General features: G+C 37.7%; 2 protein-coding genes across 3 annotated transcripts in view; both read right to left on the reverse strand.

The window, feature by feature from the left end:
• Positions 1-155: 155 nt before the first annotated feature.
• Positions 156-2,416, reverse strand: Trmt6 (tRNA methyltransferase 6 non-catalytic subunit). Its single transcript, XM_046615574.2, has 2 exons — positions 2,022-2,416; positions 156-1,951 (listed from the first exon to the last, which is right to left on the reverse strand). The coding sequence occupies exon 2, from the start codon at positions 1,916-1,918 to the stop codon at positions 521-523; it is 1,398 nt and encodes a 465-aa protein (XP_046471530.1). The 5' UTR covers positions 1,919-1,951; positions 2,022-2,416; the 3' UTR covers positions 156-520.
• A 1,317-nt stretch (positions 2,417-3,733) lies between these two features.
• LOC124213873 (uncharacterized) overlaps positions 3,734-12,539 on the reverse strand; it is a 30,695-nt gene continuing 21,889 nt past the window's right edge. For both annotated transcript variants that reach the window (XM_046615575.1, XM_046615576.1), the window contains 4 exons: positions 9,396-9,531; positions 7,243-7,376; positions 5,953-6,184; positions 3,734-3,919 (listed from right to left, as the gene is read on the reverse strand). In XM_046615575.1, coding sequence (XP_046471531.1) covers positions 3,843-3,919; positions 5,953-6,184; positions 7,243-7,376; positions 9,396-9,531 — 579 coding nt within the window. In that variant the 3' untranslated portion in view covers positions 3,734-3,842. The remainder of the gene's footprint in view (positions 3,920-5,952; positions 6,185-7,242; positions 7,377-9,395; positions 9,532-12,539) is intronic.

Genomic DNA, 12,539 nt, shown 5'->3' on the forward strand with positions numbered 1-12,539 from the left:
TCAAATATATAGTTTTACATATAGATTGACAAAATTTATTTTTCTCGCAGATTGATTATTGAATGCTCTGAAATTTTTACTAAGTCAACAATACAACGGATTTCATTTGTAAGATGCAGTTGGCCTAATAACGTATATCTTCATCCGAATTGATATAATTTGCATATTTATACTTTTATAAGAAATGTTCATCTTGATTGTATGTCATTTAATATAATGAATGGAATTCTTATTAAATTACATGAAGCTAGCACTGGAAATTTCTCCAAAAACTATTTTCAAATAAGATTTGCACAAATTATTGGTACTGTAATATACTCAAAAATAACTTTTGTTATACTTGGACCTTGTATCAAATCACTGATTTTATTTGCAGTTTGTTATTTCGTGAGAAAGTTTTTCTCTACAACTTTGTCAGCCGTATGCTATATGGTTTAAAATAGCCTGAAATTTTCACTAAAAGTGCCACAACTGTGTTGTGTTTTGATCACTGTGTATTGTGGAAGTTTATGTGTTAAGCTTAGTCAACTAAATATCCATACAATAAATATCCACCTGTGTCACTCATCAAAATGTCAGGATGTGTCCTATCTGGCAATACTTGATGAGACCGTAAGAAGTTGGCGAATAACCTTAAATTAATAACATCTGATCTTTGCTTCAAAGCGACGTAAGTTTCCTGTAATGGTTCTCGAGATGAATGATAAATAACAAATGGCCTAGAGATTCCTAAAAATGGCAGAAGACCTTTGATTATATTAAGTGGATGTTCTTTAGCTATGATAGCTAGACCGTCAGCTTTAGTTACTTTCATAATCTCAACAGCCTCTTGTGTTTCTATAAGCCATTTAGGTTTTTTAGGTGGTTCGTGACTTGGTGCATCGTTAAGCTTGCGTTTCAACCCTTTGCTTTCGAATGAGTTCACAGCTCTGTTGCTTGCATTATCTTCTGTAATCCCCTCTGCCTTTACTTCAGCTTCAGCCTTGGGCACCTTAGGATTTGCCACATCTTCTGTGAAGTCAGTGTCATTGGATTCCAATACAATGCATTCTACGTTCAGGGTATCAGATTTTGCTTTGTACTTTGATACTTCTAGAAATTGTTCAGTCCCCTGGTAATACATACGTATTAGACTATAAATGTTAACAGTAAGCATTCTACGCAGCTGCTCCTCGGGAAAGTTCATTGCTTGAATCAATGTTCTTTGGGGAATATTTCCTGGATGCATGTGAATTAGTTTACCATTTGTTCCTGCGCCAATGCGATGAAGCATAGCTGAAGCGGGCAACCCTTGAGAACCACTGTCATAGACCATATAGAGCCCATCAGCATTAACGCCAGAATAAGAAAGGAGCTGAGCTAGTGTATCCATCCTCAGACTGCTGATCTTCTGATGATCCATTCGAAAATAAATGTCTTGAATTAGCCGTATTGTAGGTTTTCTAATCGTGATGTACTCAAAATATTTCTTTTCTTTTTTTTTCAAATACTTGGCTTGCGAATATTCAGTTTTATTCTGAAACGTTTTGCTATTCTCTATCAGTTTGCCAACTATTTCTTTACTCGACTTCCCTGCTTCCCTTAATCCCACAATATCTTCGGTTGATAACTGTTGCGACGTTCCGTCGTCAATGATGCTTCTGTTGTCTAGCCCACTGGGTAACACACTCTTCAAGTCTTTCGATAGCGATTCAACTTCTTTAGTCTCCAGCAAAGTGTATAATCTCTTCCCAGTCACCTTTGCTTCCATTTTATACGTTGTCCACATTGGTCTACCAATTATACTACTCATCTCCAGCTGGTCTTTACCCAGTAGTAAATTTCCATTCGCCGTCACCTTATGGAGCTTGTAGTAATTCTGTCTTTGTACGACAACATAGTCTCCAACTTTAACAACTTCTGCATCAAGCTCGTTCATTGTGGTGGCACTTTGGGTACACCAAATTCCAAGCTGTAATGTGAAGTTTGTTTATATTTTCTATCGTCCGTGGTAATCAGATATCCACGTGAGAAATGATTACCTTAACCTCCAAATGCGAGGCCAACGAGACGTCAACTGTTGGTGTAGCGTAACCTCAGATCGACCACAGAGTACAGACTGCTACCAACTACTACTGACAAGATCGACTTCAATGGCCAATCCATGGGCTAATCGAAGCTCGGGTCGACGCTGCCAATGTTATTAACCCAACGATTTCAAGACTGCAGTCCTGTAGATTTGAAGGCGGGTATATTTAAACATCTACATTGATAATTAGTTAAATTTTATTTGCGGACGTATTTGTAGAACGTTTGCTGTAGGATAGCTTCATTGGGATATTATAACAAATACTCGGATTTCACTTTTTTAAACCTGATCACGTTTGACTGTTACCCTCAATCAGTGGAAACGGTTTACGTAAAGCGTGAATTGCATTGAATTCGTGTCAAGCTCCTGGAGATAGATGGGCAACTTTTCATATGTGAAAACAATTGCCTACTTCTAGGAGCAAGCTTTATTTACTTCCAAATGATCAATAGCCGGGGATCATCTCTCTCTCTATACTCACTTCATTTCCTTCTTCCTCAGCGTCTACTTTTGAAAAAGGAACCCTATTGCATTTGGATTGGTTTCGATTAAAAATCTAGTTTAAAAAAATTCCTACGACATTTTAGACGTATATATTCAACACTGAATTTAATAAATAACCGATACGATTTGTATTTTCTACCAAACCATTTAGACCTGATGAATGTTTTTTATTAGATTGTAATTTTTAAATTTCTGCAAAAGCGAACTTCAGTAATGAATTGAGTATTCGAATAAATTAAAAGTCACAATAATTAATCAATACAGCATTTTACCAAACTGTAGTCACAATACTCACAATTACCATATAGTGATCATACATAGTGCTTCAGACAGTCTCCAACGAAGTTCCCAGAGAACTTATTTCGATGAACTTCTAGAACGCTCCGAAATTTTTCAGCAAGAAAAGTTTCATGCGAGCTTTGAGGAAGCTACACTTTTAGCAGCTTTGAGGAAGCTCTCACGGCGCAACTTTTGAGCTCCTTTGTAACTCAGCATGCATAGCTCGCAGGAAGCTCTTACGGAGTTTCTGTGAAAATGCTGTCAGTTATTGATAAATTTCACATACTTGTAATATATTTTTCATCGTTCATTAAGAATGTTTCATGTGAAATCCACTGCCCCCTCCCACCTTTATTTTTTTATCTGACTATAACTCTTCTTCATGTTAATACTACAAATTGACACAAACGTAACATCGATATTTATTTTCGATTGTATGTGAATATTTTATTATACAAACTCTGCACGTGACACACAGCGTACACTCGGTGCAGCGTGACGTATTTCTAGTTTATGTATTTAATATCATATATGTAGTATTTTACATTGTTTATTGCATATACATGTAATTAACATTAACATTTCATGCAACAAAAATAAATTGACATTTCAAAACGGATTTACTTCTAGTCCTGTTTTTGGTCTGCGAAAATATATGGGTGTACGAGTGTTGGGCGATTTTGATGACGAATGCCAGTATAACTAGGGAATGTTCGTATCCATTTTGTTTGAAAAAAAACCCCGTCGTCTTAATCTGAGGAAGAAATTTGTTCGCTTTTGACGCTCTAATGGCGCGTAGGTGTATGTTACATTATTTAAATCAATGCCACTACACGGCTCTTCCGGCAGTGCTACACATCTACACGAATAACATACACACGATAATGTTTCAACAAAAGGGTTTTTAATTATTTTCAAAGTTTTACAAACAATTTACTTCTTCATTCCCAGTACACTTAAACGCGTAAAATCAACTGAACGTTCTTTGGTGTTATCTCAGGCTGTATAACAGTAGGTTCGTTACTGCTACCATGAAAATCCACTGCTCAACTCTTCGTCCGGCCTTTCCTGAAATCAAGTTATACTTTTTCATTCGACATACTTATGATTCAAATCACAATCTATTGATCGGAGTTTACGGATTCAGCATTATAACGGTTGTTTAGTACCCGTTAAGAGTTATTACATGAACTAAGCAGTGTACATTAAAAACTTGTTAAATCCACCGTAACCGGTTTTAAGTAAAATGTAAAAAACTAATAACTTCTTTTCAAATTGACACACAGCTGTGATAAAGGTGCCTAAGGAAAAAAATTAATAAAGTAGAAGTGTTATAATCATGAAAGCCTGAATTAACTTTGTATGAAAAAATAGATTGAATTATATACTTCTGAACAATTTGATCTAATAAGTTCTGCGACTAATCATGTCACTGCAGGAAATAAAAGATATACGGTAAAGATCTAGTCTCCGTTTGAAATCGGATTAAATCCAATTGTCATCAAAATATTATTGGTTGAAAACTACCATTCGTTTACCTGAATATCATTACATTTGTATTAGGATGATTAGGATTTGTATGAGGCGCTTCCAAACGTTTACCGAAAAATATCAAGAAACTTTAAAAATAATTACTTTGCACTGGAACTGGAATCATAGAAGAATAAAAAGAAATAAAATATACGGCAATATATAAATGCCACTACATACCAAAATAAATGTTGTGGACTGGGTAATTGGAAGAAATACATTAGATGATTAAAAAAACGAGTTAATTACCGGATGCTGACATAGGAGTGTATAGGACGTAATCTTATTCATCAGTACAAGCCTCAACTAATCGCAACCAACGAATTTTAACGCCGATCTGAATTTGTATCCGCGTAAGGTATGCAAGAAAAAGTTATTCACCATTTCTGAGTAAACGGAAGGTTACACATCTCACAGCTTATTTATTTTACTAATTAATAACATGAGATAAGGTTATAATTAGTACTATACCGAGTCCGAAGTTTTTAATACCTGTAAAACCGTACGTATGTATAATATACATGTAGATTATTTAATTGAACAAGCTGTATACTGGCTTGCCTTGTTACTAAGAACATTAAATGATCCGATATTATTTGGAGTCACCGGCAGGGTATTAAATTTTTTTATACGTAACTGCAAATTCAATGCTGTACCGTGAAAGATGTATTTATATACATACAATTCTCATGGTATTGGTTAAGTATATGGAAATATTGTTTCTCGGTTTTAACACATGTAAATTCACGGACAATAAGAATTATTATACAGCTATTTCGGTGGCAGAAAACGGGAAAAGAATGAAGAGAATTGAGAGAGACTTATTTCGTAACTGGCTCAATTGGGCTTCTTGGAATATCCTGCAATTGACGAGAGTCAGAATTTCATTCTTTTTAGCCACTTTTTCTTTTATCGGGTCAATTCTGGCATTTCCTCACGTGATGACTTCACCGGGTTATGGACCATACAGATTTAATATTCACGGTAGTCATGGTGGACTATTACTGTATAAACTAGTACAAGAAATCCTGATTTGCGGTGTTTTTTTTTTTTATTCAATTATATGCGGCTACCGTACACGTTGATATCTGATTCCTTTGAATTTTACGAGAGAACTTTTCATTAAAAATCTTTAGAAACGTGTTTTTAATACAGCTGAAAAGTGTACATAAAGTTTTTCAGATATTACAGCCTGTGGAATGCATTAATCTCCGGTATAACGGTGCCGCAGAACGGCTTCACAATGCTCAGAAAATGGTAGAGAATTTCGTTATCAATGTACGATCATTTTATAAGAGCTCGCTAAGTTTGGCATCCTTTAGTTCAAAAGTGATTAATTATTCAACGCAATCAAAACCCGGTAAGCGAAAACTAAGTAGACGTTAAAGGTTGAAAAATTACGTATTAAAAAAGTCATTTGCATTTATTTTCGTTACGAATTGAACTCTAACGTATTACTTACTGAATAGCTTGGCTGTGAATGGAAATTGATTTTATTCACATTTATTTTTCTTTATTTTCTCATCCGTTTTCTTTCTACCTTCTGAAAATAATCAGGAATATAACATTACCGGTGTAGGATGATTCGCGAGTTCCGAGAACAGATGCTAATCTTGGGCGCTCCTCTTCTACGAATATTTCGGATTGAGCTGTATACAAATCAAACACGTTGACTCGACACGTGATGTGGAGTCTCCCGTGGTTGAAACTATCCGGGGCAATTTCCAAGTCCAGTCCAGCAACAACCGATACCAGCGGATTTTCCGCTTTAGATGGCGACGAACGAGAGTAACTCGAATTTACCTGAACATACGATTAGACATCGACATGTTTACATAGATTTGCGTACACATTCATACGTCTATATTTTCTTCAACCTCACGTATAATTTACTATAATTTACACTTAAATGGACAGCGTTTTTTGTTTTTGTCAATTTACAGTAGAGCGTCGATTATCCGAACATCAGTTATCCGAAACGTCAATTATCCGGATGGTGATTTGATTTATCCGAAACGTCAATCATCCGAAAGATTATTTAGTTCCTGGTTTTTCGAATAACAGGCCAAACTTCCGTTGTAAAACAGAGGAAAATTGTGGACTTTTTTCCAAAGGAGTAAACCAAATATGTACATACACCTGCCACTTATAAAATATTAATATTAGTATAGACACTTGTTTCTCAATACATATATTTTATACACTCTCTACTACGTAAGCGTTAGGAATGTTAACCAAAAGTACTATGTATAGAATAAGAAGATAGTTCGTCTGTTTGAAATACATTCGTATGTATCTACATTGAACAAATCAACCTTTTTTTTCCATATTGTTCGGTTATCCGAATGGTTCCCGGTCCCAATTAGTTCGGATAATCGACGCTCTACTATAGTAAGATGTAACCTCAGCTATCTACTTTTCTTTAAAATCAAAGACTTCGTACAAGAGAGTTGAAAAACCGTTCCTTTTTATGGAGTTTATTTTCTGGTCTGCAGGCAGATTTAAAACAGATATTTAGCGAGAGCTATATTAAACCTGAAATAAAATAGGAAAAATAATTAGATCAAGCTAGGTAACAAGTCAGTGTCGTTGATTGCAATAAAAAATCGTACACTACATACAACTTTTGATCATAATTTATAAAAATGTCATGGCCAAACTCTATTAATTGTTTTACATTTGAACATTGTGCATGACATTCTCTCCTCATCAGAGTTTGCAATGAATCTTATGAAATTCGACGCATATCGATACGTGTCTCTTTGTCTCTCCCCGCAGCCCAGCATCACGACCCCCGACCCCGGCTTGCGGCCCGCGGCCTTTCAATCCGCACGACGTTTGAACCGCTCAAAGATACGTACCGGTAATCCGTTTACGGACCACGTAACGTTGGCCGGGGGATTCCCCGGTGGCGACGTACAGTTGCCACGCACCACGTCACCGACAGCGTATTTCATCTTCTCGACGCGAATCTCTGGATCCCCCTCCGGTAGGTCTGGAAAATTTCGGTCCTTCAAATTCACAAGCACCACTGAATAATGGAGTAAAAACGATGAACAGGAGAGGAGAAATAGGGTAAACAAAAAACGGAATACGGGAGCAATTCTGACCGAATAATTCGTGACTCACTTTTTTCATCCGATAGTTGAAGTTACTGGATAAAAACCGATACGCGAATGTTGAAAGGCTGCTTCTTCTCCTACAGATAAGGCCGTAAGACTTTCAAGTTTACGCTCAATTCATGGGCAAACGTTGAATTAAGGTATTAAAAAAACGCTACGATGTAATACATTATTGGTATAATAAAGCTTTATTACTATGGTGATTTCAGGTTCACGTTACATCGGCTGTTCTTTCATGCGCAGTCCACAGATAACAAAATGTTCTGCTTCAAGGACATATTTTTAGGGAAGAGCGGAAGGTTTATTTCAAAAGAACAGCAGTAGTGGCATCGTTCATGAATAAATGTACCTACTTACTAAGACGCGAATAACATTAATAATAATAGTGATAATGAGAGTGAAATCAGTAATTTTTGACGTCCAGTAATGTATTTGTAATACATACTTTATGGGTGGTAATTATTTCAGGAGTCGGTCATTAAAAAGGAATTGCTCTCACCTCGGTACTATAATGACCTAGTTTCAGGCAAATTCGACTCATGGGACCGAACTACATTAGCTTTTTACGGTACCGTTGGCACCAGATGTGACATTGTAACAGTTACGGCTGCAGACAGTGGCGAATTTACTATATGGTAATGGTGGCAAAAAATAGGGTTACCCGAAGCGAGGGATGAAGGACTGCAGCACATGGGCGTAAAAAATGTATAGGGAAAAACAAAATTTCAAGAAACGCGTGAAAGAAACTCTCATTTTCACGCGACGTTTTTTTCATCTCATTACGACTCTCTGCGGGCGACGATAAATAGGCCCGACTAAAACTACAATGTAGAAAATATCATACAGGATTCATTTGACTAATGATTCCTCTGTAGGTCGTTAAATATTTTTGAACGACTGTATTGTCGAAAAATGGTGAAAAATTCATGACCTCAAAAAGCAAAGAATTTCATGAAATCTCGAGCGCTTTTCTTCCGGGTCGAAAGCCAGATTCGATCTCAAGTTTCCGAGACGTTTGCCATTTTACTTATGAATGACCGGACACGCCCCATATGTTATCAAGGACTTCAGCTGGAACCAAGGAAATGGATTTCTCTCACACATTCATTACAACTCGCCAGATCGAGTACTACCTTTACTTTTATACGATAAAAATAATCCTAGTGTTTGTATAGGATCTGGAGATCATGGTATGCAGTTGAGTTTAAGAAGATTTTGATAATCTGGGTGATCATGGTATGCAGTTGAGTTTAAGAAGATTTTGATAATCTGGGTGACTTCTCACTGTTTTACCATGCAATGCGGAAATTCATTCCAGCCGGCTTTTTGTAGAAGACGGGACTTCGCAGAATGTGAATTTTACCATGGTGTTATTGCAATATTTTTTAGTGCAGATAAATTCTTGGCGATTTTTCATTGACTTATGCAAAGTGGGAAGCCGGATGGGTAGAAAACATTGTATAAATCACATTCGAAATTTTCTGTTCAATAAACGGATGTAACAGTTTTAACGAAATTTATATCAGATAATATGCGATAATTCGAACGAATTTGTATATTGGATGAAACACGGTATGTAAATTTAACAAAAAAGTTTTATAAAATTCGGACGCGGGTTACACGTTTAAAGTTACACGTATAATTTTTTTCTAACATTTCTTACGCGGTTACTTACCTTGTTAAATATTATAACAAAGTTTCTGAACTTGCAGATAATCGCACTTTTTGCTTATACGGCACAAAACTTGTCAGGTGGAAATGTCTGCTGACTACAAGCGAATGTATTACGGAGTATGAATGAGGGTTCAAAGCTTTCAGTGAACTCTATTTCTCACGATGACTCGGCATAGTTGAAAATGAATGAAAAATCTAAATCGACAAGGCATACTCACTGACAACGTGCATGTAGCTGGATACCATTTCCGTGTGAAAAGACGGTGCATCAGCGGATACTTCACACCGATATTTGCCAGTAAGATCGGATTGTACGTCGTGCAGGACAACATGATGCGAGTCGCTCAATGCGGTCTGAAACAGAAGAAAAAAGAAAACAAAATGAATAAAGTAAAAAGGTAAAGAGTAAATAACAAAAATACCCGTTACTTTATCTTACTCATCACCACCCCAGTAGACGTTTCCTTAACATAATTCTAAGATCGATCCCGCCTTTCTCTCGGACGTGAACGGCGCCACACTCTCGGTTGTTTATCACATATCGCGTTTGCGAATTTCCCCCGATCTCCGGGGCGGCGGACTCGGAGGATTCGGAGGATTCGGAGGATTCGGAGTGACAGTCGGCGGCGCCGGGGTCGAAAGATGAGAGCCGACGAAGAGAAAAGGCGAGGAGGAAATAGGAAGGGCGCGTGTCGTGACGTGGAAGACACCGAGGCAGAAGCAGAAGCAGAAGCAGGAGTAACAGCGAGTGTCTTTCACTTTGCATAAAATATACGTCGTATTACTTATTACGTATGTAGCATATGTATGGATGCCGCTACATCGTCGGATTTCTCAGAATCACCTATATGTACACAGATACCGACTGTATACCTTATACCGTCGTGGTATTACACGTCCAACCGTATGTGCGGGTTATACCGCTGGGAAAGAGGAACAGGAAGCATAATCTGAAGCAGCCTATCGCGTGTTGCATCCTGTAAAAATCCTACCTCACAAGAGGCTTTCTAGATTCTCGGAAAACACAATTAACTTGTTAGGTAATCGTAGTTACCTGCGGCGACAGTTCGCGTTACGTCGTTTCTCTCGTTTCGGTAATTATTAATTATCGAGCAATTTTTCGACACAGGATGTGTACGACGTGATGTAATTCGGTGGGAAGAGGAGGGGTGGGTTTAATTCCGGCAAACGTTGCGTGAGGTTTGTCAATAACTTGGTGAAGACACTCTGTACGATTCCGATTGTGTGTATATTAATTCTCCAAACTTTAATTATTCACACTTTTCGTTCCGCGAGTGTATGATATTGATTCTATCTCCTCCGGTATACCTCCGAAATCTGTATTTTCTAATTTCAATGCAATTTCGATTGCGTGCATCGGGCCGTGCAGAGTTCGCAGCACGATGTTTGTATATTCGAATGGATAAAAGTCGCGCCTGGAGATTGGGTATATACCTATATCCTCGTACAAGCCGGCCGGCATTAAAGTTATAATAGAATCACAATTACCGGAGTTATGAGAGGCACAAACTGCATTTGCGAAATGTGATTTTGGTCCGGCATTAAAAACTTCTCAACTTCAGAAACTTTTTTTGTTTCGTTTTATTCGCAATGATGTGTATACACGCTTTTATTATAATACCTAACTCACTTCCTGTACTTTCGTTTTAATGTAAAATGAATCGTGCGAAAAATTGATACATCGTACATGCGTGTAAAACGTTATTTCGAAGCATGGATTTGAATATACTTTTGGTTTCTAATAAAATTGAAACTTTACGGAAGTTTAATCCGGACTAGACGCTTGTAATGGAACCAACGCAAGTTTCAGTTTCAAGATTTAAACATCCTGGCGCGGAATGATCTCCTTTTCCTGAATCTCAAGAATCCCAATCTGAAATTACGACCCTGTTTTATGGGACGGAAAATATTTGACCTGGAACTCGTCCGAAATCGATCATAAAAATACATTTATTCTCCGAGATTGGTAGCTTCGTGCTGAGAAAAATATTGCCTGACGTTGTTGTAATCGCAGATGATGAAACGAAAGCGGTCCAACGATCACTCGGGAAATATCAATTTGGTCTTTTTTTTTTTACGAGATATGAAAAAAATCACATTCAAGTCGCGTTTCTTTCTTCGCTGTATTTTAGGAGCTCACACGCTTTAACTTCATCACTCATGTACGATCGAGTAGCGGTAGAGTCCAAAAATGAAAAGAGCTACAAGATTCATACCGAAACGGTGAAGAAAAATCGCGAAAAAATTGAGAAAAGCGTCTTTGGGTTAAAGTTACGTGCGAAGATTCGTTGGCGTGAAACAGCATTGGTGTGTATGAATCTAATTGGGTTGTCAATGCTGTGGAAATGTCCCTGACCCAACTGTTATCCAGTTTGAGTACAAACAGAGGGGAGATAAGCACGTTCTTGAGACTGAGGTTGGGGATAAACGGTTAAAGGAAATAAAAAGAAACGGAAGAAGAAACAGAAGAAGAAGAAGAATAAGTAGAAGAAGAAAGAGAAAGAGAAGGAGAAAAAGAAGAAGGCAGATAGAAAGATTTGCGCTCGTTATCACGATTCCGAAATAAATATTGACACCATATTTGTTGGACACGGTAGGATCAGAGCTTTAACTTATGCGACTCTGCGAAGCTTGAAATTTGATAACTCGAATGCCTAAACTGTATCATTTTTATTTACCGATTTGATGTAACCCGCGATGCAGGTGTACACCGTATAGCCGGATAAATCGGATAAATAGTGCTCTGGCAGACGAGCCTCTGCTTCGGCGTGATCGGCGTGAATTTAATACTCGAGAGATAGTTGAGAAAAATATAGTAGATGAGTATTCGCGAGAGGGAAGGAGCTAAGGCGTTCTTTATAGGAATAAAAGCGAGCATAAACTGATAATATTACGGATGATGTACGAACACCGATTTGAATACGCGAACTGCGGTGGTGAAGTGGAATCTCTTTCTGCCGGGAGCCGCCTTTCGAGACTCCTTGCGGAAAAGGGAGCGAGAGGAGTGAATTTACAGCTTCGGATCTGGTACATATATAGAAAACGTGACAATGAACCGGGCCAACGGAAGATCTGCCTGATGCATGTATGATATACGACTCCCGTTCTCGATCTGGCTTCGATCAACACCTATTTCCTTATTCCGCACTTAAATCCGTTCAGCCGCGTGAAATCGACGAGGCGTCGATTTTTCTGCATACAAGGTACGCGCAAGGGCGAACGAAAAATCCCTTTATCTGCAATATCCGTCTTGTTCGTCTTATATAGCTAAAATGTGCTCGTTATATTGCACACATCAAAGATACAATATTTAGAAATTAGATGGGAAGGAAAATTTCTTG

Source organism: Neodiprion pinetum, chromosome 3 (assembly GCF_021155775.2).
Source record: "Neodiprion pinetum isolate iyNeoPine1 chromosome 3, iyNeoPine1.2, whole genome shotgun sequence".
In the NCBI taxonomy this organism is placed as follows: Eukaryota; Metazoa; Arthropoda; class Insecta; order Hymenoptera; family Diprionidae; genus Neodiprion; species Neodiprion pinetum.

Coding starts and splice junctions, on each gene's coding strand:
- Trmt6 (XM_046615574.2), bottom strand. CDS start 1,918: ATGAACGAGCTTGATGCAGAAGTTGTTAAAGTTGGAGACTATGTTGTC.